Source organism: Xyrauchen texanus, chromosome 46 (assembly GCF_025860055.1).
Source record: "Xyrauchen texanus isolate HMW12.3.18 chromosome 46, RBS_HiC_50CHRs, whole genome shotgun sequence".
Classification (NCBI taxonomy): Eukaryota; Metazoa; Chordata; class Actinopteri; order Cypriniformes; family Catostomidae; genus Xyrauchen; species Xyrauchen texanus.
In genome coordinates, this window is record NC_068321.1 from 14,106,892 (window position 1) to 14,134,813 (window position 27,922).

General features: G+C 37.3%; 1 protein-coding gene across 2 annotated transcripts; it reads left to right on the plus strand.

The window, feature by feature from the left end:
- The first annotated feature begins 293 nt into the window (after nt 1-293).
- Nucleotides 294-27,922, plus strand: LOC127638210 (guanine nucleotide-binding protein G(i) subunit alpha-1-like). 2 transcript variants are annotated; one of them, XM_052119634.1, is made up of 9 exons: nt 294-721; nt 17,273-17,315; nt 17,945-18,086; nt 19,590-19,747; nt 22,387-22,515; nt 24,040-24,169; nt 24,527-24,680; nt 25,269-25,476; nt 26,379-27,922. In XM_052119634.1, the coding sequence occupies exons 1-8, from the start codon at nt 604-606 to the stop codon at nt 25,457-25,459; spliced, it is 1,065 nt and encodes a 354-aa protein (XP_051975594.1). In that variant the 5' UTR covers nt 294-603; the 3' UTR covers nt 25,460-25,476; nt 26,379-27,922. The 2 variants fall into 2 exon arrangements, with proteins under 2 accessions (XP_051975594.1, XP_051975593.1); XM_052119633.1 differs by having other exon boundaries at nt 25,269-25,498; nt 26,379-27,919.

Below are 27,922 nucleotides of genomic sequence, written 5' to 3' on the forward strand. Positions count from 1 at the left end.
TACAACTTTTTCTGTTAAAGCATAATTTTCTGTAACGCTGTATTGAAATTATGTGTGTTGTGAAAAGCGCTACAAATAAAAAATGACATGACACGATATAATGCATCAATTAACTAAAAAAATTTTTTTTAATTGTATTGAGCTTCAGAAGTTTCATTAAAAGGTGTTAAAAAACGTAAGCTTGCATTAGGTTTTCCCACATTTAAAAAAAATGCACAGTGAAAGTTAGTGAACTTGGCTCAGTTTCGCGCGCGCGTGCGTGCGTCCGTGGAGGGGGGATTTATATAGGAAAAGAAACAGGAAACTCGGCTGATCAGCGGGACACTTTAACAACAGCGTTGGGAGAAGCAGAGCGCGAGACTGGGCGTTAAAAAAAAGCATGGCCGTCAAGAGGCGCTCTAATGAATTTTGACATCCTTTTTTATGCTTTTTAACTTTAGGAACTCCAGCGTTTAAAAAGAAAAATCGAATTTTAAGAGGCTGCGCGTGAGTGAAAGAGTTGGGCGTGAATTGGGAAGGATCCCTCATTTGAACCACTTGTGCATTACATTTTTGGTACTTTGACGCCTTATTTCGTTGGGAACCGTTTTAAACGCCTGAATCATGGGGTGCACCCTGAGCTCGGGCGACAAGAGCGCCCAAGAGAGGAGTAAAATTATAGACAAAAACCTGCGGGATGATGGAGAGAAAGCGTCGCGAGAGGTCAAGCTGCTGCTGCTCGGTGAGTTAGCCCAACGCACTTCACTTTAAAGTAAATACGAGAGACTTTATTACAAGATACTGATCGGATATACCATGCGAATTATGTATGAGAGCATAATAAATTAATTTAGCCCATAATTATGAACTCCGTAAACTTCTGTCGTTAGTTGCCGCGCTGGCTTTCTCAGCTAGCATATGAAGCTAATTCACTCAACTGCAATTGTCTATTACTGGTTATAATGTCTTATATTTCTGTGTGATCACAGATGAGGTAATCGCTTATATTATATTTACAATTTTTTAACCGTTTCCCCCTCTGCGCATGTATAAGCCATGCTTTTATTTTGGCCTTGACTTCTTCACAATGCTGGTTTACATATTCTAAATGGCCAGTTAGGAGCAAACGGCTCTCGGATAATCCAGACAACAAAAGACTAGAGTTAAATCTAAAGCTGTCTGATTTACAGAGACGGATCTGATAGATTAACGACATCGTTATCCAATTATGATAAATAAGATTGTGCATATGGAAGAACCAGCTTGTTTTAACCCGCTTACTTTGAGAGTTAGCCATAGTGAATGATACTATATGGGTTTAAAAGATTGCTCTGAAATGTTTAGTTCTTTATAGCCTATGAATCTGGAAGGTTTTAAGTACGGCTGTGTATCGCCTGACACCTCACGATACCAACGTATTTCAATACGCGTGTCATGATTCGAAATATCGCGATACATCACGATATCAAATATATATATATATATATATTTTTTTACATTTTGTCCCCAGTTTGAAATACCCGATTCCCAATGCGCTCGAAGTCCTTGTGGTGGCGTAGTTACTAGCCTCAATCCGGATGACAAAGGACAAATCTCAGTTGCCTCCACATCTGAGACCATCAATCTGCTCATCTTATCACCTGGTTGTTAAGCGTGTTACCGCGGAGACATTGTGCATGTGGAGGCTTCAGGCTACTCTGTGGCATCCAGGCACAACTCGCCACTCGCCCCACGGAGAGTGAACCACATTATAGCGACCACGAGGAGGTTACCCCATGTGACTCTACCCTCCCTTGCAAGAGGGCCAATTTGGCTGCTTGGGAGACCTGGTTTGAGTCACTCATCACACCCTGGATTTGAACTTGTGACTCCAGGGGTGGTAGATGATATCATAATTTGATTAGATTATGAATCAGCAGGAAACCGATGGAGTGCGTACTCCAGGTAGGGAAGGAGGTATTGCCCCAAGTGAAGGAGTTCATGTACCTTGGGGTCCTGTTCACAAGTGAGGGGACAATGGAGCGGGAGGTTGGCCGGAGAATCGGGGCAGCGGGGGCGGTATTGCACTTGCTCTATCGCACCGTTGTCACGAAAAGTGAGCTGAGCCGGAAGGTAAAGCTCTCGATCTACCGGTAAATTTTTGTTCCTACCCTCACCTATGGTCATGAAGGCTGGGTCATGACCGAAAGAACTAGATCGCGAGTACAAGCGGCCGAAATGGGCTTCCTCAGAAGGGTGGCGGGCTTCTCCCTTAGAGATGGTGAGGGTGAGGAGCTCAGTCATCCATGAGGAACTTGGAGTAGAGCCTCTGCTCCTTTGTGTCGAAAGGAGTCAGTTGAGGTGGTTTGGGCATCTGGTAAGGATGCCCACTTCCTAGGGAGGTGTTTCAGGCATGTCCAGCTGGGAGGAGGCCTCGGGGAAGACCTAGGATTAGGTGGAGAGATTACATCTCCACACTGGCCTGGGAATGCCTCAGGGTCCCCCAGTCAGAGCTGGTTAATGTGGCTCGGGATAGGGAAGTTTGGGGCCCCCTGCTGGAGCAGCTGCCCTTGCGACCCGACTTCGGATAAGCGGTTGAAGATGGATGGATGGATAAATCAATTCCAATTCTAATTCATTTGAGTATATTTCAGTTATTTACTGATGAAAAGCATGAAGCTCAATATTACGTTTTTGTCTCTTGGAGAGATAAATTGATTTTGAAGTAACAGGTTGCCATCGTTATTGTGTGTTTACATTATATAAACGCATAAATAGTTGAAATATAAATACCAAAACAATATCATAAGAAAAATTATTGCAATATATCGATATTTGATTGTATCGACACTGTCCTAGTTTTAAGTCTGAATGAATCGTTCACGGTGGCTCCATTCAAAAGTCTTGAGCCTTTGTTTCTTAAAGAGCTTTTGAAACAGAACAGTATTGAGGAGATTTGAAAAATACTATGTGGCTTTGAAGAAAAACATGTTTTTGACCAGCTTTATTGGTTGTTTTTTGTTGTTATTTAAACGTATGTCTTTTGTTCCCCTTACACTTATTGTTTTTACCTTAAAGCTGTAGAATTGTAAATTCATTATGATTTGCATATAGGCCGTTTGCTTTCCAGTTTCTGATTCCTGTTTTGCATTTGTTTCTTCTGTAGCTGTCCACTATTTGTGTACAAGAATTCTGGAGGACAATGACTAATAAGCTAAACTATTTGGAATTTGACACATTTGTTTATCATCTTGGAAGCTTGGATTATTTATAGGGTCTGCGGCCTCATCACATTAATATTCGTTTCTGAGAAAACCTCACACGAACATAGACACTTTGTTTACATTTACACCAGGTTTTCTCAACTTGGGGAGGCAGGATTTCCACATTCATTGTGTACATTTTGGAGTGTCCATTTTCCCTACTTTTATCTGTCGCACAATGAAATAAGCCATATATGGCCAGTAGTTTTCTTTTCTTAGATCTGACAGTTGAATCCAGTGTTGTAGAATAACCTCATTTAAATTCTCAGATATGACATGGCATTGTTTGCTAATTGTTTAACTTGGCCATTTACCAATTGGCCTGTTCTTCTTGTGCTGTGCACTTTTTTGGCATAAGGACAGGTTTGATGTACTCCATCAAGCTATTGGGAATTGGCTGTCCAATTAGCCGGTTAACTGGATTCCCCCCAGTGCTGATTCATTTATCTGACGTCTGTGAGCCTCACGCTCTTCCAAAGTGTTGCATTCTCAGGTTTGTTTGCTTTTTGGTGTTGTGGCTCATCAGCATATGTGTTTATTGTTGCTATAAAACAGGCTGGATATCCTGTTTAGAGTATAGAGGGGACAAATGGAGACCTCCAGAGTTTTACAAGTGCAGAAAACAGAAATATTTCCAGAAAATGTTCGGTTGCAACATCGGGTATATTCAAATCTGATGTTGAAACGGCGTGATCGTCACCGCATGCGTCTGAAGCAGTGGGTGGTTGCCCAGTAACCAAAGAGCTAGTTCAAATTACAGCACCGTAAACTCAAGCCTCAGGAGACTAAACTAAAGGTGAAACTGGTGCTTTGGGAGTCAACTTGACTGTGTTCTAATGTTGTGTGAATTTGAACAAATACCTAACCCAATATTTTGAACATAGGCCTATGCTCATAATTTGTCCCTCACCATTTGAGCAATGGACATGGATTATGCAAAGATAAAATGGGCAATATAATTCCATAGTTTTTTAAAGGAAGGTTCTGAACCATATCTAGTGACCAGAATTTGATGTTGACTTGAACCAGTAAGTAAACACTCACAAAGCATTGTGCCACTCGGAACACCTTAGAAACAGCGTAGAACACTAAAGGCACTAAAGAGTCATTGTCCAGGGCTGGCTGGAGATTGGTTAAAAAGTTATTTAACAGGGAGGTTACAGTTTGTAAAAATTGGTCAGTATTTATCAGATACTCTTGGCATTGTTTGTGGTGTCCCCCAGGGGTCAGTATTAGGGCCAAAACTGTTTAATGTGTATATAAATGATATTTTTAATATATCCAAAATACTGAAACTTATACTATTTGCAGATGACACGAATATATTCTACAGTAGTGCTGATTATAATGAGCTTGTAAATATGGTAAACAGGGAACTAAATATAATAAAAAAGTGGATGGATACAAATAAATTATCCTTGAATATAAATAAAACTAAGATAATGATGTTCGGTAATCGCAACAAAATGTCTAAACAGAGAATAAGTATTGATGGTACCCAAATTGAAATTGTGAGTGAGAATACATTTTTGGGAGTAAAAATTGACAGTAAATTGTCATGGAAACCCCATGTCAGACACATAAAATCAAAAATCTCCAAAAGCCTCTCAATTATAAACAAAGCAAAACTATACCTTGATGAGAATGCACTCCGTACTTTATACTGCACCCTGGTACTACCATACCTTATGTTTTGTGTTGAAGTGTGGGGAAATAATTACCGAACACAATAAATCCTCTGATCATATTACAGAAAAGAGCTGTGAGGATCATTCATAAGGTTGGTTTTCTAGAGCATACTCATAATCTATTTACACAGTCAAAGTTGTTAAAATTTGATGATCTTGTAAAATACAATACATCAATGGTCCTATATAAAGCATTTAACAACTTATTACCGCCTAACTTACAACGTTTTTTCAAATTCCAGTGCGAGCTCATAACTTGAGAGGTTTTGGATATTTTTCATTACAAAGAGCCCAAACCACTCGTAAACATTATTGTGTGTCTGTATTAGGGCTGTCAAAATTGCTCAAAAATGACATTCGAATATTCCCTCTAAAAAAAACACATATATTCGAACTATTCGAATATCTGGTTAGCATTTGGTCAATGGCCGCATTACGTCAATAACAGGACAAATTAATACAAAGAGACATAACTATTTGTATAGGTAGTTTATTTAAGTTTAAACATATTTGACAGCGTATTACCTACACAAAAACAAGTAAATCAACTAATGGCCAAGACCTCACTCTCGCTCGCACGCGCAGAGCACTCTTTCTCTCTCTCTAGCCCTCACGCTCTCTCGCATAGCGGTTTAAAGAACAACAACAATAAACAAATGTTGAGTGCTGATCAAGAGTTTTGTGCAAGCAATATAAGGTCGCGACTCTTGTCCCAAATATAGCAGGCTTCATTCAGTGATTAAAACAAATTATTAACATTAATTGAAGTTTTACAGTATATAGAACCGACATTGAGCGCTCGAGCGAGCTGTGCTGTGGTAAACATGGAACTTTTCCTTGACATGAAGCGGTAAATAATCAAACCAGTGGAAGCCTGCAGTGCATGAAACTGCTGTATCTAACCTACCTTATTCATGCAACATCTATTCAGTCAGTACAGTAGCCTTACATTTTAGTCATGTTTCTGTTTAGCGTTAAATAAAATGAGGCACACAATTCAGAAATGTGACAACAAAGACCCCTCAGGCAGCACGCCCACTCGCTAAAGCAGACAGCCGCACATCTGCTACAGCGGGCGCGTTTTTTCCACATTCGAATATTAATTTTCACCTTCGAATTTCTGTTTTTAAAACTATTCGAATATATATTCGAATTTAGAATATTCGTTGACAGCCCTAGTCTGTATGCGGAGTGAAACTCTGGAACAAACTGGACTTGCAACAAAAGCAATGTAAAACTATTCATCAATTTAAACTGATATATAAACATCGGGTCTGGTTAAGATACAGAGATGAGGATCTTTAATTTACATTGCTGTTGTACTCTGTCTTATAGTGTTAACATGTGCTCAATATTTCCTAACCATCGTTGGTATATTGTCCATTAATATCGTCGGTATATTGTCCATTACCATTGTTGGTATTGTTTCTTCTTCTTAATTGTTGGTACGGTTGTTATAATAAATACTTGTTACTTGTGGTAACGCCACCATGATACAACATTTGTAAACGATACGTGAGCAAAGTAAAATGAAGCTCAATGTATTAATTATTAAATGCATGGGGAACTGGGGTGGGATTAAATAAGTTGTCTTCTTCCCACTCCCCTAGTTTAATACTGCATGTTTGTTTTATCCTGTATGACTTAACAATATTTGTTGCCTTGTACTTCTGTGCCATTGCCTGAAATAAATGAAATGAAATGAAAAAAATGAAAAATGAATTGTGATGAGTTTTGCATCTGTAAAGGTTATTCATGCAGTTTCAATTCCTCTTAACAATTCTGATTCCTTAATGTGTCCATTAACGATTCTGATTGCTTAATGGTTCCATTTATTATTCTTTCTTGTGAGGAAAAAATATTTCAAAATCAAGAAATGCAATTTTTATTTCATTTACTGCTCTCTGCAGTCTGTTGCAAAATTATGAGAATAAGCTCAAATGCAACATGTCAAGCAGAATTGTACATTGTTTTTGTGGATGACATGTATTAATGGAGCTTCAGATGATCCTGCTTGTCGTCTGTGTTGATATCAGACACATTAAAGAAGACCTGTGAAGCTCTGATGGTTGTGTATGTATCCGCTTTTTAACATTTTCAGATCGGATGTTTATTTCTTTTTTAAAGGCTCTCATAACCGACAAGGTTAAACTCTTGTTTAAGTGCAGCGGTTGATTGACAGGTGAGGGGTGGTGCTTCACTGCTGCCACTTCCAATGTGATGTTGACACATGCGTATTTTAACCACAGTCGTATTTTGTTTGTTACTGTGTGATTCAGTCCCAAAATATTTTAGACCCTGTTTAGACCTGTATTTAATGCTGACCACATATGATCGGCTCACCCGAAACGCATATTAATACCAGGTGTAAACGGGGTCAAAAGTACGTTTAATGCAATTCTTGCAATATGCATGTTTACATAGACTTTTTAATGGCTTTTCAATTACTTTTTAGAGGCATAAATGCAATAAGACAAATTGGTTCTAATATAATATACAGTATGTAAAAAAAATCTTAAATGTTTTAAAATAAAATTCCACTGATTATAAAACTCACAAAAGACCTACCTTTCAACAAAATATTTTTTCTACATCTTTTTTACCATTTTATTTTTTGTGGTGTGTGTATATGTGTATATGTGTATATGTGTGTGTATATATATATATATATATATATATATATATATATATATATATATATATATATATATATATATATATATATATAAATAAAACCGGCTCATAGGGCTCATTTGGTCAGGAAACAAACCACACTGGACACTAGGGGTGTAATGGTTCTTGGTAAATAACCAAACCATACGGTTTGCCGCTCATGTTTCGGTGTATATAAGCATTTTCACTGACGGTTTCATCTCTAGTCTAACCGATGCATCTGGATACAAGGTTTGTTGGAAAAAAAATTAAAATGGATAGCCACAGTTATAACTAGGGATGCGCCGATACTGGTATCGGCATCGATTCCGATACCATGCTCATGTCCTTGTACTTGTAAAAATGCTCAGATACCATCTGTTGTATGAATGTCATTATGTAAAAATTCAGCACACAGATTAAAATGTCCTAGTGAGATGATTTAACAGCAAAAGCTGTGATTTAATTAGATAAAAAGATCGTTTGCACATGCAGCATTCTAAATGTGAGTGCTTGTGAATGTGTGGAGCTGGTGTTGTGCTGACATAGACACAAACTGCTCATACCTTTACAGATCCTTGAATCATACACCGAAAACACTATTATGAGCATCGCATGCTCTGTTTATAGCAGATGACAGCAGGCAGAGCGCTAATTCACTTTTTTAGCATGAGTCATATACAGACTATATATATTTATTTATATAGTAGCCTTTTGCGGTTTAATAATTACTGTAATTCACATAGCAATCTGCTTTTCTGGATTGGAAATCTGCCATCATTACGTCAGAACTCCTTGGTCTAACAACACAGAAACACTTCAAAATAAAAGCCTAAATTTAAATGAAAAAATTATGACAGAAATAGAACTACTATATATTTATGTAATTTTCACTGTTATACTACTACTACTACTAAAATTAATAATAAATCAATAGTAACTATTATATTTAAGCAATATCTTACATCTGTGAAAATTGAAAAAAGTAAATGTTTTATCTAGGATTGTGCTGTATAAAAGCACTTTGTTTAATAAAAAGAATAATACAATATTATTAATATAATGATTATATTATTAACAATCAAATGAATTGTTATATTAATGTTTTATTCACAATTATGATGATAAAATTGAAATAAACTGCTGATATTGAGTTCGGTGAGTACTAAAAAAACGGTACTTGTACTCGTTTTCAAAAAATATTTTCCGAACATCCTTAGTTACAACCTCTCTAATTAGGGCTGCAAATAATGATTATTTTGATAATCGACTAATCTATCGATTATTAGAATTGTTATTTGTAGGTCTCTTGCTGTTTTTTTCTGACACATTCAGAATCATTACCGCTTTTCCCGGTGTCACTGTGGCTCATGCATGCGCTTGTAAAAATTATATTTTAAAGGCTCATTATTACGGTTTAGTATTTCTCCGTAATGTAGAACTGTGTTAGCAATATTACTTCTAACATTCTTTCTCAGCCCTGGAACTCAAACCATTTTCTGATACTAGTGTTTTTCCTTGATGCCTAAACACAGCCATCTAGCATGCTACATGCTTCTCACTGACGTTGTCGAGATTAAACCCTTAGGTATCGAAATTTGGTACCGAACGACAAGACATTTTTCGATACTCGATTGTTTAGAGGCAGTTTGGTCGGTGCCTAAAATGTATCGAACTCAATGCCAAGCCCTAGTTATTCGACTATTCTGACGATTATTGCAACGATTAATCATTGGCTCTTAACCGACTATTTAGCTTGTGCCCGACTTAATAGGTTTTATTAAACGCTCTTGCAAACAAAAAAAGAGGACAAAAATCTTTTAATAATACCTCTAAATGAAATTCACTGAATTAAAGGGAAAAAATACTTCTAAGTTTTATTCAGAAAAAATTTAAGCAAAAAATCCTATTGTTAAGTGTTTTTATCTTGTTTTCCATTTAAAATTGTCTAAAAATCCTTAAAACAAAATAAATTTATTTTTATATATATATATGATATTTAGACTTGCTTTAAGAGAATGTATCTTAATTATAAGTGTATTTTATGTGTATTTTTTCACTTGGTTATACTTCAGCGAGAGCAGTAAAGACAAAATATACTTGTATTCAAGATCTATTCTCTAAAAGCAAGTCTAAATATCTTATGTGCTGCTTCTCAGATGAATGCATCTTTGTCTTTTAAATTATTTTTATATATTATTATTTTTAATATATTCAACATTCTCGGATAACAATTTATTCTTCTGCAGTATAGCTGCTAATGTAAATGTTGTTTTAAAGGAGTTATACATTTTTTACTTGTATATAAATACATTTATGTTGTTTCAGTGTATAATGGGGTGAAGGCTACCCTCTCTCACCTTTTTGTTCACTTCATCTTTAACTCACAAAAAAACAAACTTATTAATAAAGCTGCATATTGCCAGTTTTCTTCACAATAAGAAATGCACAGTGACTTATATGTTATGATTCAATATGTCACGAGCCATCACGTTATAATCTAGCTGCAGCAAGTGCGTGTGCTCAAGGGATGAGCATCCCTGTGATGGAGTGTGCATCAGCCGGATGCAATTTCAGTCTCTCCCCCTTAGATCGGGACACTTCGTGCAACTCATAGAAGAGGCACTGACAGTGCTGAGAAATGCCAGTTTCGGAGTTTGTAGTTATTTACATGACCTGCTTCCTTATTATTTGATCTTTATTTAAGCTATAACGCAGTAAATATAACTGCATTATATTTATATTATATTAGATGTAACGCCAGTGTGTTTCCTTTTAAAGATGCTAAACACACAAGTTTTGCTTCAGCGGAGCGGCAGCTCCAGATCCACTTATTCCAAAACAAGAGTGCTTCTGTACTTATACAAAAATACAAAATAATTCCCTCCCACTTTGCAATCTATATCACCTGAAGCTGATTGGAAGTTTAGTGTGCGTCTTGACTGTTAGCTGTGTTTTCTTCCTCTCCTCAGTCATCTGTGAGCTGCAGAGCTGCTCTCCCCACCATCATTAATTTCATATCTGATCTCATGTTACGTTAAATGAGATTAAATGACTATTCAAGTTTTGTCGACAATTTTTTTTATTGTTGACTAATCGATTCAGCCCTAGTAGCAACCATGGTTTGTGGTTACTATGATTTTACTACAAATACCATTGTTACTGTGGTTACAATTGTTACTATAGTAAAACCGTGGTGATTTTTAAAAAGGGTTGTTGAAGGGTTTGTTTCCAAATAGAGTATTCTAGCTTTAGATTTGGCAGTATTTTCAGAAACCGTGACCCTAAAACCTTGATACAAACCGAACTGTGAGAAATTGAAACCATTACACCCCTACTGGATACACTTTAGATTCAGTAGCGGTACAGATTTGCCACTGAATTGTGCTGTAGGGAACACAGTATTTTACTACCATGTTCCATCTGCATTTGGCAGAAAAATAAGAACCAGTACTGGTTCCCAATCAACTGATCTACTCATATACATTTTTAACATTTGTTCTTAATATTTGGAATGCCCAATTTCCAATGTGCTCTTAAGTCCTCGTGGTGGCATTGTGTCTCAATCCGGGTGGCGGAGGATGAATCTGAGTTGCCTCCATGTCTAAGATCAATCTGTGCATCTTATTACGTGGCTTGTGTGCGTTACTGCGGAGACTTGGCATGTGTGGAGGCTTCACTCTATTCTCCGCGATATCCACGCACAACTCGCCACATGCCCCACTGAGAGTGAGAACCATATTATAGTGACCACAAAGAGGTTTCCCCATGTGACTTTACCCTCCCTAGCAACCGGGCCAGTTTGGATTCTTAAGAGACCTACCTGTAGTCACTTAGCATGCCCTGGATTCGTATTCACCATTCCAGGGTTGGTAGTCAGTATCTTTACTAGCTACCCAGGCCCCCAATCAGACCCACTTCAGTTTTCATGATATTTCTTGTCCTTTGTTATACTAAATCTGTTATTAGCCATCTTAAACACTTTGAAATTGGCTTCTGTGGAAACTTTCCAGCCTTTTTTTGGAAGATTATTAGTTTGGATGAACACTTGGTACTAAAAAGCTCTCCTGTGGGAGTTTTGGGGGTTCCTTGGGGGGGCTTCATTACTCCGGTGTTTGGTTTGATTTCCTCACACTAGAATTTGAATCTGAGTGAGAGATGCTGATGTGGCCTAATTGCTGTTTGTGTTCAGGGACTGAAAGAAAAGAGAGCAGCATTCTCCCACAGGGAGCTTCTCAACCACAACTGAGATGGTTAATTGAAACGTTCGTTTAGCAAACAAGTGAACTTTAGTCTTGCAGCAGCTCCATTTAAACAAGTGCAAGATTACATTTTTCCTGAGCTTGGGTTATATAGAGTTATATAGAGTTGTGCAAAATGACATTTTCAAAATCGACTAGTTGGTGGGTTGCCCTGTCAACTATATGGTCTGGTTTTGTCTTCACTTGACCCTGATCAGCATTTACATATAGGATGTGTTTTTGCTTAAGGGTGCCTACGAATTACGGAAAGGTTGGACAGATAGGAAACTGTGAGCTCCATTTTGAGGGAATGTAGGGCTGAGAGGTTTTTCAGATTTTTCAGATTAATTCGACTTTGGGATTTGACACTTTTTTTTTTTTTTCTCAAATCAAGATTTTGATAAAATATTGCAAATGCTGTAGTTACATTGTAAATCCACCAAAGGCTGAATAAGGAAGAGAATAAGAATTCATAGCACTTGTCTTAATGCCACTCCCGATCTGATAAGCTACACGTGTGTGGCGCTCTCTAACTGTATGTGACAGGTTAACAACATGGAGACTGACATAAAAGACGATTGTATACTGTGTGATTGTTACTTCGCTTCGTCCATCATGCAGGTATACAACGGCTTAAGATCATAACTGGCCTCGGCCTGCGCATGTTGATGAACGGTCTACCATTATGTGCGCTTCATTTCAAATCATGGAGAGGATAAAATGGGAGAATCAAACATCATCTGCTCCTTTTGCCATGTTGATTCCGATAGAGTGCTAATTATTGCTTAGTTCTGTGACATGTTTCAAGTGTACTGCATCTATAGCCAACATTTGTCTAGTGATCATTTTGACAGACTTTGCTAGTTGAATTAGTAATTATTTAATATTGCTGCTCAGTGTGAACCACTAGAGGGCACGTCTCTATCTGCAGGGATTTATGAATATTCACACAAATTGTTTGATATAAAATAAGTACTTTCTAGATAAACTCGATCATTTCTAAATAACTTTCTAGATTGACTTGGTTAAGAATTATTTAGCAATTCTTATTCTATTATTTTTGAACATGTGGTTTAAAGTTTAATTTATTTTACATATACACACCGTTGACAACCTCCCCCTGTGGTGCATTTGTAAATTTTTCTTGCTCACCTTTGTTTCCAATAATGAAAAGATCTTGGATTTCTTTAACTAGGTTGCCTTACATTTTAATAAAGAACATATAATTTGAATTATGTTGGAGTACATTTAAAAGTTGAAAAAATCGAATCGTCCATAAGTTTGATAAAAAAAAACGTTATTGTCTTTGCCGTATCGCCCAGTCCTAGAGCTGTCACTTTAAATTCAAAGCGGGTTTTCAGAAACTTAGGCTAGATTTCATGAAAGCTTAACTCTAAAATTCTCATTGTTCAACAGATGCGTATGTAAGTGCATTGCTGCACTAGGGATGTAGACGTTTAACCGATTAACTGGCATTAACAATTTGTTTAACTAGTATTGTCAGTTAAAAGTTAACCGAAAGGTTAATTAAGGAAACAGCAGAGAGGTAATTTTATGAGTATAACGTGTAGTGCATGTTGTGTACACACTAGGGAAGGAAACCACTGTCTTCCTCTCAGTCTGAATGACAAGGAAATATGAAATGTTTAAAAGTAAATGGTAAATGGTCTGCACTTGTATAGCACCATTTTTAACCTTAGCAGTTACCAAAGCGCTTTACACTGTGTCCCATTCTCTCACACTCATACACCAATGACGACAGAGCTGCCATGCAAGGCACTAGCCTGCCATTGGGAGCAACTTGGGGTTCAGTGTCTTGCCCAAGGACACTTCGGCATGTGGAGTCATCTGGGCCAGGAATCGAACCGCCAACCCTGCGATTAGTGGCCGACCCACTCTGCCACCTGACCCACGCCGCCCCGTAAATTAAAAGCAAATTGTAAAATAGAACTTAAGTTTAGTAGTATGAGTACAATGTGGTACCATATATAAAAACATTAAAAAAAATTATATTCTTTTTTTATCGTGATTCATCGTATAATTTTTTTGTTGTTAATCACGATTAATCCCAGATTTTGAAAAATGGTGCTTCTCATCTCTTAAAATGTGTAACCTTGTTTCCTCGAGCCTGTGACCTGGAACCTGATCAAAGTCTGCCATCAAGAAGGACATATCAATTCTTAAATTGGATCACAAGGATCGAGGATGGAGGAAGTTTACCGAGGGCGTTTGAACGAGGAAGCACACAAGCATCATAGACTTTTTGTTCTAAGCACTTGATGCACGCTAAAATTCTCCTCCCCTTTTACATCTGGTACAATAGTTTTAATTCAAGTTTCACCTTTATGGTTTCAATAAACCATAATTGTCACATACTTCCACGGTGCAGAGCTCCAGACTGTGACTAAAATGGTTTCAGAAATAAGCAGCACCCTTTACATACTTTTCCTGTCAAAAGGAATTTTTTTTCCATCTTTGGAAAGAAAACAAAATGATATGTAACAAAATAATGTATCATTAACATTTTCCAAACAAAGCCTTCCACAGTATAAAGACAGAAATGCATTAAAATAGCACCAATTCAAATAACATTAAACGTTTCCCAAAGTCTAATTGGGAGGCTGACTAATTGAAAGAACTAGTCTCCCCATCGGTTGCATATTTATTGCAATGGACATTACATCTCTTAATCTCTAATCTTTCAAATCATAATCTGCTTTGTTACAGCAATCGTGAAGCCACGTTCATGATTCACATCAGCACCACTTTGAACTCCACGTTAAAAACGTTTACAAACAAAAACATCTTATTCTGTGTTTTGGTGAAAGTTAAGACTTGACCTGTGTCTGTGGTAATTAATATGCACCTTACATATGCTAAGAAATACTGTATTTATATCACAAGTCCAATCTGGACTTGTTTTTTACATCAAATAGCATTTAGAGCTCCTTTCTCCATCTGACACAAAGCACTGGTGTGTGTGTGTGTGTGTGTGTTGTGAAGTGTGCATCAAATTAATGACTCCTGGCGGACACATCACACAGGTTCCACCCTTCCAACCAATGTTTATGTTGGTTAAAGGTGCGTACACACTGCCAGCGACTTTGTCGCTGCAGGTCGCCAGTGGCTGGCGGTGAAGTCGCTAGTGGGTGTTCCCACTACTGGTTTCCCATTCACGGATGTCATTCCATTGCTGTTGACAGCGAATCTCTTTTCTTGCCACTAAAAACAAACATTTTGGAGGGAAAAGATTAAATATAAATGGAATCAGTACATAAAATGCTTTATATCAAAGATGAATGCGAAACAAGGCGTGCTGTTTGCCATAGTGTCTGTTTATCTGCGGCGAAAATGCAAATGCTGGTCTGTCTGGGTCCATAAAATCCCCGCGATCTCAGATACACCTTTCCACGCAGTATTTTTCTTAAAAATGTCCTTGTACGTGGGAAGAGACATATCATAGAGCACTGGAAAATTTCTAACAGCAAGAATTAGCCTTTCATCCATCTTTCCGTTACTGCAGGAGCTGAGAGAGAGCGAGAGAGAGAGAGAGAAGGCTCACGTGAGCTCTCCCGTCTTCTCTCCTATTGGCTGTCGCTTCCGTTAGTCGCTCTTCATTTGAATAAAGTTGAACTTGTCTCAACTTTGTCGTGTCGCTGGACACGCCCACATCTAGCGCCAACGGTCGCGACAGCTCGTGTCGCCGGAAGTCGCTGTGCTCTCATTGAAAATGAATGGTATGGAGTCGCTGTCGCTGGCAGTGTGTACGCACCTTAATGCTGTATAAATGCTGTATTTTACAAAATGGGTTGATCGCAATTTAAGAGAAATTAACGCATTCAACTTTTTCAAATTAACTGCATGGGTTAACACGTTAATTCTGACAGCTCTAGAAAAAACTCCTCTACATCTAAGAGCATATGTTCAAAGCCCCTCATTTCACTTAAGTTGCACAGGAGATTGGAATGTGATCCGTGGCAGGATGTCAGTGCCTACGAAGCAGGTTCCCGGACTTGCTGTCAACTAGCAACATACAATATTGACCCCTGGTCATTTATATACATGTTAATTCTTCTAAACAAAAATCATTACGATTGCCTGCAGCACAATTTGAGAGTAGGCTGGCTGTTTTTATTCTTCAATAGTGACCCAGCCAAAAGTTGCTTAATAGTTAGTCCATTTTTATTCCGATTGTGCAGCACCATGGTGGACAAAGAAACCGTAACTGTTCCAGGTAGATCGAATGAAAACAGCATGGTTCTGCAAATAGAAACGATGGTGGAAAAGCCCCTTTAGTGTTATCATCATGCCAACATTTCAGTAGTCAATAACAATACTAGTGTCAGGTAATTTTCCAATTCTCTATGCTAATTTCGAAACCACAGTAAAAATGTATAGACTGCTAGTTTAAGTAAACATTGTTTCAAGTTCTCGAGCAATTCTGCAAGAGTTTTTGTTTTGTGTCATTTACAAGCAGCTGTGTTTTTCTCAAACCTGCATGGTTCTTAGATGTGTATAATCTGTTTACAGAGATCTGCTTGTAATCCCATTACAACAACGTATAGTTTAATTAATCCTTTCAAGTTTAACACCTACACAGTTCTTTAGATCAGTGGTGCTATTATTGCCTCTTGCTTTCCAGTTGTTAATATACAGTTACAGTTAAGAGAAGTATCCCATAATATAGTGTCTCAGTTTCATTGAGAGGTTAGTTTGTTTGGGCCATTTTACATGACATCAGTTTCTCCAATGTCTCTTTTTTTGTTACTTGTGTGTTGTCATGCTAGTAGTAGAAATGTTGTGTTAGGTTATTACAGTTATGTGTTTTTGTATCTGCTGAAAATATCTAGCCTATATTTTACATTTTAATGTTAAGTTTGTTTGGAAAATTAAAATAATTATTGATTTGTCATTTTCAACCCATTCTTACGGGTGCTTCCAAGACTACCTCAAGTTATTCCTGCAATTTCCACAAAACCTTATCTATGTTGGCCATCTATAAATAACTGACATGTTTAAAATGGCAGAATTCACAACAATGTTCAATAGATCATATGAAATGTAATGTTTAATAGATCATAGGAAAGGAAAGGTTTAATATTTCATGCCTTAAAAACAAATATATGTCTTGATTTGTAGATTACATTTGTTGACTGCAAGACTTTTTTTTTTTTTTTTCAGAACCTAAATTGACTTTAATTGATAGGTCTTTGTCCCACCAAGTTATTACTTTTGAAGAGGAATTTTATAACTTTATAAAGTTATAAGTTTTATAACTTTAAGAAGTAGACTAAAATATGTCAGTATCTGATTGAATAGAATATTCTTTTGCTGTGCTGGCAAGAGCAATGAATGTCTGATTCTTGCAGTCAGTTCCTCATGCTCATTTGTGGAGCAGGAAAATATCTGGAATGCTTGGGTGTGTGTCCATCTGGCTAACACATTTTATTTCTCCCTCTCTCTCGTTCAGGGGCTGGGGAATCTGGGAAGAGTACAATTGTCAAACAGATGAAGTAAGTTTCACCCCCTATTATGTCATCATAATGTTACACTAGTTTTGTAACCATTTAGAAATCACTCTTGATACAAAACAAGCCAGTTTATTTACCATTGGACAGTTCACATTACACAATCATTTGAATATGGACATGACTTGGTAGGGGACCTCACCCCTGCATTTGTCAGTCTTAAACTATCATGAAGCACTAATATGCTCCGATCACTGAAACCAACAACATCACAGTTACAATTGCTATTTATTGAGTATATTAATGGCTAAAGTGCGCTGTTAGGCATAACACTCCACAGAATGGCAGCAACCTCTTCAGCCATGACTATATTTACGATATAGCACAGCCCTCAGTGCATAATTACTTTAATAAAAAGGTTAATAAATAATTTTGTTTAAATTCAAATTTAATATACAATTTAAGTACCATTTTACCATTTTAGATTTTATTGTCCCTGATATGTAAACCTTAAGGTTAATAATTGACATCTATGGGTGATTTAAATGGCTATGTACACTGGATATTTTATATTTATATTGGATATTTTAACGCAGCTGGAACATTGTATAAACTAGTTCAAATCGAGGATCAGGTCAGTTTATAACTTCAAAACCTGACATTTTCTCCCATAGAATTATACATGAGGCAGGCTACTCAGAGGAGGAGTGCAAACAGTACAGAGCGGTGGTCTACAGTAACACTATCCAGTCCATCATTGCCATCATAAGGGCCATGGGCCGCCTCAAAATTGACTTTGCAGATGGTGCCCGGGCTGTAAGTGCTGCTGTTATACTGTCAAGTACCATTCAAGAAATTCTGTCATTATTCACTCACCTTAATATAATTCCAAACCAATATGTTGTTGTTTTTTGTATTTTTTTCTTTGACTCATTTAGAATAGCTTTATTCATTTATTCACAAATAATCTTCCCATCTGCCTAATTTGCATTTAGAATGCAAAAATGTTGACATAGCATTATTAATTCTAGATGCAAACTTTGGCGGGAAGGAATATTATCAATGAATCGCAATTTACATTTTACTATGTTCCTCACACAAGGCAATTGTCTTAATGTTAGGCTTTTATGGTGCTTTTTTGGTGCATTTCTTTTTGGAACTGCACCGATATGGTCACTATGAATAGTTGTTGTATGGAAAAAGCTGCATAAAGATTAAAAAAAGAATCTACTCATGTATTCCATGGAAAAAGTAAAACCATACCGGTTTGGAATGATATTGTGCTGAGTAAATAACAGGATTTAATTTTAAGCAAACAGGATGAATATATTCCAACCCACTTAGAATTTGTATTCATGCAATACTTAAATAAATGACAACAGCTTGGAAGAAAAGATGAAACATCAAAGAATATTAAATTCACTGAGCACTTTATTAGGAAAACCTGTATGCCTATTTATTAATGTGATTCATCTAATCAGCCAATTGTGTGGCACTATGCATAAAATCATTAAGATACAGTTTGGTAGCTTCAATTAATGTTCACATCAACCTTCAGATTGGTAAAAAAAAAAGTTAATTATCTCAGTGATTTCATCCATGGCATCGTTTTTGGTGCCAGATGGGCTGGTTTGAGTATTTCTGTAACCAGGGCTGGATTGGTATTCTGGGATATTTGGAATTTTCCCGGTGGGCCGTTGCACTTTGGGGCCAATCAGGGCGGACTGGCCATCGGGAGAAATGGGACTAAGCTGAAATGAGCCGCAGCGTTCTGCAGAACGGGCCACAAAACAGCGCCGTGGTACAGCGAAGGGGGCAGCGACCCCCACCCGCTCAACAACTTTTGGGCCAGTTTCTTCCCAGTCCACCCCTGTCTGTAACTGTTGATCTCCTGAGATTTTCACGCACAACAGTCTGCAGAGTTTTCTCTGAATGGTGCCAAAATCATCCAGGTGCCAAAGACATCCAGTGAGCGGCAGTTCTGCGGACGGAAATGCCTTGTTGATGAGAGAGGTCTACAGAGAATGGCCAGACTGGTTCAAGTTGACAAAGGCTATGTTAACTCTTATAACCACTCTGTACAATTGTAGTGAGCAGAATAGCATCTCCAAATGCACAACACTTCCAACCATGAGGTGGATGGGCTACAACAGCAGAAGGCCACTTAATGCCATAATTTTTTAGTACTTACGCAGTAATAACTGTTCCACAGGCCATAATGTTCCTAATAAAGTGCTCCATGAGTGCATATGTGAAGTCTTCATTGACATCATAAAGAGAAGATGGGTTCTTGATGCGTTTGATTGGCTTGTCTTGTAGGATGATGCAAGGCAGCTGTTTGTTCTGGCTGGCTCTGTGGATGAGGGATTCATGACGGAGGAGCTGGGTGGAATCATCCAGCGACTATGGAAGGATGCAGGAGTGCAGGCTTGCTTCAGTCGCTCCAGAGAGTACCAGCTGAATGACTCTGCCTCTTAGTGAGTTTGTCTCTTTCTCTCTCTCTCTTCCACTTCCCAACCCATTATATACCAACCCATAATGACCTCTGCACTTCCCACAGAGTCCTGCTCTTCCTCCTATTTACATTTTACCCACTTTGTTGTCTCATTCATTCCATGCAGATTTATTTAGTTTTATATTGAGCTGAGTTATAATCAATGTTATTGCATGCATTATGGCTCACAGGGTACCCGCAGGTCCTTAACAAGTCTTAAATTTACTTTTAAAAATGTAAGGCCATAAAAAGTCATAAATATCTTAAATTACAAGAAGTCTTAAATTTTGTTTGCTGACGTCTTCAATTTTGGTGTGCGAATAGAGGAGACGCTTAAAACAGCAGAATCTGCGTGCGTCAAAATAATCTCTCTCTCTCGCTTTTGTGCATCCATCATTTAGCAGATGACGCTTGAGTTTAGTGTGAGCGCATGCAGGGAAGTGCATTTTTACTGAACTTCGGATGTTACTCATGTATAAACCTTCTAAAACCTGTTAATCCGAAATGCAAATGCCATTATTCTGCGTCTCTGTAAGCGAGGGATGTGCTAAGTAACACTATCGATCCTGCTTATAATCGAGCGTGCAAGGTTGGAGCAGTGTTTTAACGCCTTTCAAAACGTGGCTCTTCCTTATTTTACATCACCTTTGACAAGAATTGCAAAGCTAACAGAACTACTCAGCTGCAGAATTACACCTGTTATATATCTCCTCCATCTCTCTTGTGCTCCATCTGACATTTATATGTATTTTCTCTGCCATCTGAAACAGTCAATTTGATATTTATTTTGTAATAATATACAAAACAATAATAATATAAATATTATAATATTAATAATATACATAATATATATTATCTATATTTAATATTTGTATATAATCTGTTTTCAATATACATCACAACTAATTATGCAGCACAGTTCCCTTTCATAATTGAATCTTTTAACATTTTCAATACATCTTGTCAACTTGAAACAGCCATTTTTAAGGTGAGTTGATGAGTTTTGACTTGAGATATTTCACACAAAAATGCTGTTGCAAACCTGTATGGCTTATTTCAGTGGATATCAAAAAAGAGATATTGGGGAGTTTCAGTCACCATTCACTTTCATTGACTGAAAAAAAGATGCAGTGACCCTGAATGAGACTAAACGTTTTGCTTTACATCTCCATTTTTGTTCCACAGCAGAGAGAAATTCATACAGATTCAAGAGTGAGCAGTGATGACAGAAATGTAATTTTCAAATGAACTGCCCTTTTACTACCTGTTACAGGGATCTGCCAAAACAAAAAGAATATATATATATATATATATATATATATATATATCTATCTACAGTCTGAGGTACTGTAGCCTAAAATTTTATCATTTTGTTTTGAATTTTGTTTAAAATGCATTTTAAGATTTCTATTTATTTCTCATGTCTGTGAGGCAATAGGCCTAGCCGCGAGTTTCGGTTCATTTATGAGAGAGCTCACGCAGAAGAGATCGCATCGGCGCTTCCACGTCCTGCTGCTGATTATATGTCTGCTATATTTGCTTCTTATTTATTAATTCCAGGCAATTAGTTAATGAAACAGTGATTAAAATTAAGATACAATTTATACAAAACGAAATTTTAAGTTAAAGAAAGGCTTTCTACAAAACAAAACTTAATAAAGTGGTCAAAATCATGTCTGACCCATCTTCAATGCGAATGTATCTGAGAATAATCTTAAATAAGGAAATCTATACAGTGATTAGTTCATGCCAAATTACTGCTTGATGAAAATTTGACCATTTAAAATTGTGCTAGTTTTTTTTCTTCGGATGTAGGTGACAATATTTAAAGTCTGTCTATCAAAAGCGACTTCTGATGTGTGCGCCAAAGTCTGTCGGGGGGGGGGACTTCTCTGATCCAATGTAATGTATTTAATGCGGTTTACCGCTATACCGCGGGAATATCTTGCTTTTCAACCGCGGTTAGAAAAAATCCATACCGCCCCAGCCCTAACCACAGGTGGACTCCAATCATGTTGTAGAAACATCTGAAGGATGATCAGTGGAAACATGATGCACCTGAGCTAAATTTTGAGTGTCATGGCAAAGGCTGTGAATACTTATGTACATGTGATTTTTATTTTTTCATTATTATTTATTTTATTTTTATTTTTTATAATAAATTTGCAAAGATTTCAAACAAACCTCTTTCACATTGTCATTATGGGGTATTGATTGTAGAATTTTGAAGAAAATAATGAATTTAATCCATTTTGGAATAAGGCTGTAACATAGCAAGATGTGGAAAAAGTAAAGCGCTGTGAATACTTTCCGGATGCACTGTATGTATGGTCTCCACAAAGCTTAAGCAATGTTACTAGATTGAGTGTATAGTCAAGCCTAATTATGTTCTGCCAGGTGAGCAGCCTAAATGACATTTATGCATTTAACAGACGCTTTCATATTAAGCGATTTACAATGCAGTCAATGTAAACATCACTCAATTGATCTGAATTAAATTCAGTTCCTTTGATTAATTTAAATCACTAAATTGATCCTGAATTCTGAAATTGAACAGAACTCATTCCAACTTTTGGATTAAAATGACTGATTTGGGTTAAAAATTGTGCTCTTGCTTTCTAGCTACCTGAATGACTTTGAAAGAATATCCAGTGCTTCTTACGTCCCTACTCAGCAAGATGTCCTGAGGACCAGGGTGAAGACTACTGGTATTGTGGAGACCCACTTCACTTTCAAAGATCTTCACTTCAAGTGAGTGCTACCATTGTAATTGAAATGCCTGCACACTTTCAGCTGGAAATCAGATTTTACAATTCACAGATTTTATGTGCTATATGTGTGAGAGAGGAAATTATGTACAGTATTTAAAGTGGGCATGATTGTTGTGTTCCTCGTTTGAGATGTCTGATCAAAAGTACACATCTTAAACCATTATTAACCACAATTCCCTCTGTGTATTTGGTGTGGCATTGCCAGAATTGTGACAAAAACTTGGACTCTGTCCAAGAACTGCCCAATTAGACAGGAAAACACTAATGTACCTGACATGTAAAGCAACGAACCACAATTAGTTTTGTTTTTACTTGCCGCTTTAAGCGCTGGGTTATCTGACATAATAGAAAAGCACTGGAAAATGAATTCAAATAGTGGTGCGTCAGTTTCCACTAATGGTTCTACAGGAAAAAAATACTCTGACGCTACTAGCCATTCAAATTTTAGTTCTTGCTCAATAGTGCTCATTGTAATCAACCATTGGTACCTTCTTGACTCAACTTTGTAAACAAACAGACTGAAGAAAAATAATTTGAGTAAATGCAGTCAATCAGATGGGAAATGGCAAATTGTGTCAGTGGAATTTACATTAGAATGTGGGTGTGGTGTCTATTAGCCCTTTTCCACCAGCATGGTTCGGGGGTGGGTTCCTGTGCCGGTGTGAATACTCAAACTGTTCTACGCAGTTTGTGCATTTCAACTGCGTAAAAGGCTATTCTGGGGCGGACCACACCGGTCCCAGAAGCTTGCTGGTCACTACACAGTAAACGATTATGTCAGGGTGCGGGATAATGTTTCGTCACAAGTTTTACTAACAACAACAGTAGCTACCATCTGCAGCAAGGAGTACTTCATCACTTTAAAACAACAATAAAAAACCTTGGAAACGCAAAGGAAATGAGCACACACTTGAGAAATTGTAGAAAAAACTAGAGAGATTGCACAGATAAAAGAGACTACGAGGAGATGCCGCAAGAAATGATGCATGCTGATGTTCTGAAGCTGGTCTCGGTAAGTTATTAGCATTGTTTTGTTCAGTAAGGGGATTTTTGACCAGCTACTGTAGTAGTTAGACTGGTGGGATTCTCAATCAAGACGTAAACATAATATTATATTCAATGGCAAAAATCTAAATATAGCCATCTGCAACACTAATGTTAATAACGATTCCACTGTTACAGTTTATAGAACTAAGCAAGTTAAGCCACATTAAAAAGTAAAAATTATATAAAATAATGGAATTACTTGTTGTCTGGAGCTTTGATGTCTTTTCTAGCAAAGTAATAACATTGGATTGCATTTCTCTCTGTATGGTTAAATATGTTCTCAAAAACAGAAGTAAAAGGTGTACACAAAAACTGTGACCTGCCATGTTTGTGTATGGGCTCGGCACGAGATCCATAGCAATTTCGGTGGAAAAGGGCTATGGGGCTGATACTTTTCAGTGCGAAAGTGTGACTGTTCCAGAGTGTATCTCACCAGTCACAACATCTCTACTTTCAGAATGTTTGATGTGGGCGGTCAGAGATCTGAGAGGAAGAAATGGATCCACTGCTTTGAGGGTGTGACCGCCATTATCTTCTGTGTGGCTCTCAGCGATTATGACCTTGTCCTGGCTGAGGATGAGGAAATGGTGAGCGCTTAAACCTCAAACACACTCATTGATGAATGTCAGTGTTGACTGATGCAGTTTTCTTTGCTGTGTCGGATGTATATCCTATTGAAATTTGTAGTTGGGGTGAGGCATAGTAAAAGGCTCATATTTATTTATTTAGTTATTTATTTATTTTAATGGCCAAAAGCCTTTAGTTAACATTGCAGCCATGAACCATGAATTGCCGATTACTATCGCTATTCAGAATTTGGTGGTATTAAGGGAAGGGAAAGTCATTCTAGAGAGCATTTGATTGGAAAAAAATGTAGATATACCTGTGAGTGCAAAGTGACTGATCAGTATTTTGGTTTCTTTTTCTCTTCTTTGGGCAAACAGAACCGAATGCATGAAGCTATGAAGCTGTTTGACAGCATCTGCAACAACAAGTGGTTCACAGACACTTCCATCATCCTGTTCCTCAACAAAAAGGATCTGTTTGAGGATAAGATCAGGAAAAGCCCGCTTACTATTTGTTTCCCAGAGTATGCCGGTATGAGCAGCTTTAAATTTTGAATCAAATTGATAGTCCTCTGCTGACTATATCATCTCGGATGTATTTTTTTTTGTCAGTCACAAATGGTCATAGTTGTCTGTGTGTTTAAGAAATGCTAATTTTGGGGGGCTAGGTAGCTCAGCAAGTGAAGACGCTGACCACCATCCCTGAAGTTGCGAGTTCGAATCCAGGGTGTGCTGAGTGACTCCAGCCAGGTCTCCTAAGCAACCAAATTGGCCTGGTTGCTAGGGAGCGTAGTCACATGGGGTAACCTCGTGGACACTATAATGTGGTTCTCGCTCTCGGTGGGGCACGTGGTGAGTTGTGCGTGGATGCCCTGGAGAATAGCATGAGCCTCCACACGTGCTATGTCTCCGAGGTAACGCGCACGTGACACATTATAAGATGTGCAGACTGACGGTCTCAGATGCGGAGGCAACTGAGATTCGTTCTCCGCCACCCGGATTGAGGCGAGTCACTACGCCGCCATGAGGACTTGCAGCGCATTGGGAGTTGGGCAATTCAAATTGGTGAGAAAAATAAATAAAAAAATAAATGTTAATTATGTAAAACTCCCTCTATAAGGATCCAGCACGTATGAGGATGCAGCTGCCTATGTTCAGTGTCAGTTTGAGGACCTGAATAAGAGGAAGGACACTAAAGAGATCTACTCCCACTTCACCTGCGCCACTGATACAAAGAATGTGCAGTTTGTCTTTGACGCTGTCACTGATGTCATCATCAAAAACAACCTCAAAGACTGTGGGCTCTTCTAAGTTCAGCCAAAACGCTGGTGAGCAGGAACTCTATTAAAGGTATAGTTCATCCAACATTTTTTATTAATTTACTCATTGCTCCAAACCTGTATTGCTTGCTTCTGTGAAACACAAACAGAGAAATTTTGAAGAATGTACAAGCCACTCTTTTCCATATAATAAAAGTGAATGGGCCTCAGGTTGCAAAGCTGCTAAATGAATAAAGAACTGCATACAGTTGAATTCAGAAGTTTACATTTAAATACAGTTTTTCACAATCCCTGACATTTAATCATAGAAATCATTCCGTCTTAGGTCAGTCAGTTTAAACTTGCGTGATATTGTTTGTACAGATGAACGTGGTACCTTCAGGCATTTGGAAATTGCTCCTAAGGTTAACCCAGACTAGTGGAGGTCCACAAACTTTTTCTGAAGTCTTAGCTGATTTCTTTTGATTTTCCCATGATGTCAAGCAAAGAGGCACTGAGTTTGAAGGTTAAAATACATCCACAGGTACACCTCCAATTCAGTGCACCATATTAGAAGTTATTTGTCTAAAAGCTTGACGTCATTTTCTGGAATTTTACACGATGCTGAAAAGGACCGTTAACTTTGGTGTATGTAAATTTATGACCCACTAGAATTGTTATATTGTCAATTAAAAGTGAAACAATCTGTGTGTAAACAATTCTTAGAAAAATTACTTGTGTCACGCGCAAAGTAGATGTCCTCCACAGATGAAATACTCTTAGGTTGAAGTAATTAAAACTCATTTTTTTAACGACTTCAACCTAAGAGTATGTAAACTTCTGACTTCAACTGTAAGTAATCCATACTAGATGCTTTTTCAGTTAATAAATAAATGTTATTGTATTTTTGGTAAAATTGTTGTTTTTAAAATCTTTTTTTTTTTTTTTTTTTTTTTCCCTGTCTTTCACAGAACATTGTCGAGCGGCCTGATGGGAAATCTTTGGGAGAGTGAGAGGAGAGTCAACCATGAACATGAATGTTGAATGCATTACTTTAACTTTTTATTTATGTTTTCTGAATATTTTAACATTTTTAGAAAAAAAACACTTTTTGTAAAATATTTGTACAACTGTCATTGTTGCTGAATTTTTCAGTTTTTAGGTTTTTTCTTTACAGATACTTTGTAAAGGATATTTTTCACTTAAGGGTTTTTGGGACTTAATATTCATAGCGTTGACAGAACATAAGTTCATGTGCATTGCATTTTTATTTGCAGTTAATATTGCAGTGCTCAACTAAATTAAATAAGAGACACTTGCTATTTATCCACAATGTTATCATGAACACATTTTCACTAGTACAACGTATAGACTTGGAATAAATGAGAATTTTAAGACCAAACAATTGCCTGTGATTGTAGAGCTGAGAATTTGAAGGGGATAAATAAGAACATTTAGTCTTTGAACTGTACATCACCACCTTGTGTGCCCAGAATATTTTATTTTGGATCATTTATATGAGTAATGTTCTGTGTACAGCCACCATACAAGGACAACGTGTTCATGTTTGATTTGCCTGTGATTGGAATGATGAAAAAACTGTGGTGAGACTCAGATTGTTAGATTGCTAATGAATTTGGTCCTCTGCACCTGCAACTCATGAACTGTTTAATGGAGAACTCTGAAAAAGGGCACGGCATTTTGCGTGTTTTAAAAAGGGATGTGAAAAAAGGCATTTTATTGATCAAAGGAAACCCATTTTTTTATCTATAAGAGGGTCCAAAGGCTTTTACTTCTGAATTCCAGTAACACGTTTCCTTTCCACTAGGTCCATATAATCAATGTTATGTAATGCATTATTCAACCACCTATACAATGTGATGTGTGGTGGAAAACCACAGGAAAAGTGCAGATGTATTTTTCTGACTAATATGTATGATCAATGAAATGGTTTTATACTTCACATCCCTAAAATGTCAGTTCTCATTTGATGGGAACAAATGTTGACTAATATCCATATTTATGCTTATAAAAATGCTGTTGAAATGGCAGCATCCTGAAATGTATTTGTGTCGAGGGATTTATTTATTTTAATTTGTTTTAACTTGAGAGAATAATCATTTCTATACAAAAGCTATAAATAGTAACGTTCACTAATATCAGATTTTATCGGTCTAAACCTGTGCCCGATTGCCCGCTTTAAAGACGTGTTAATGAATACTGCTTTTTTTTTTGGTGAAGCTCAATTTATACAATTTGTCATGATGTTGAATACCAGTGTGTGTTTTAGTGTTTATGGACTGGCCTCATTCACTTCCATTGTGAGTAGCCTACCTTACTTTAACCATGATTTTTGTTTGTTTTTAAATATAAGTGGGATGAGTAGGAATGACTTTTTGGTGGAAATAAACGGTTGCAAATGCAAAGAAAAAAAAACAGTGGACAACTATTCACTACAAAATGAACCTAAAAAAACAAAAGTCAATCAACAGTGCTGCTTGTGTTTAATAAAGAT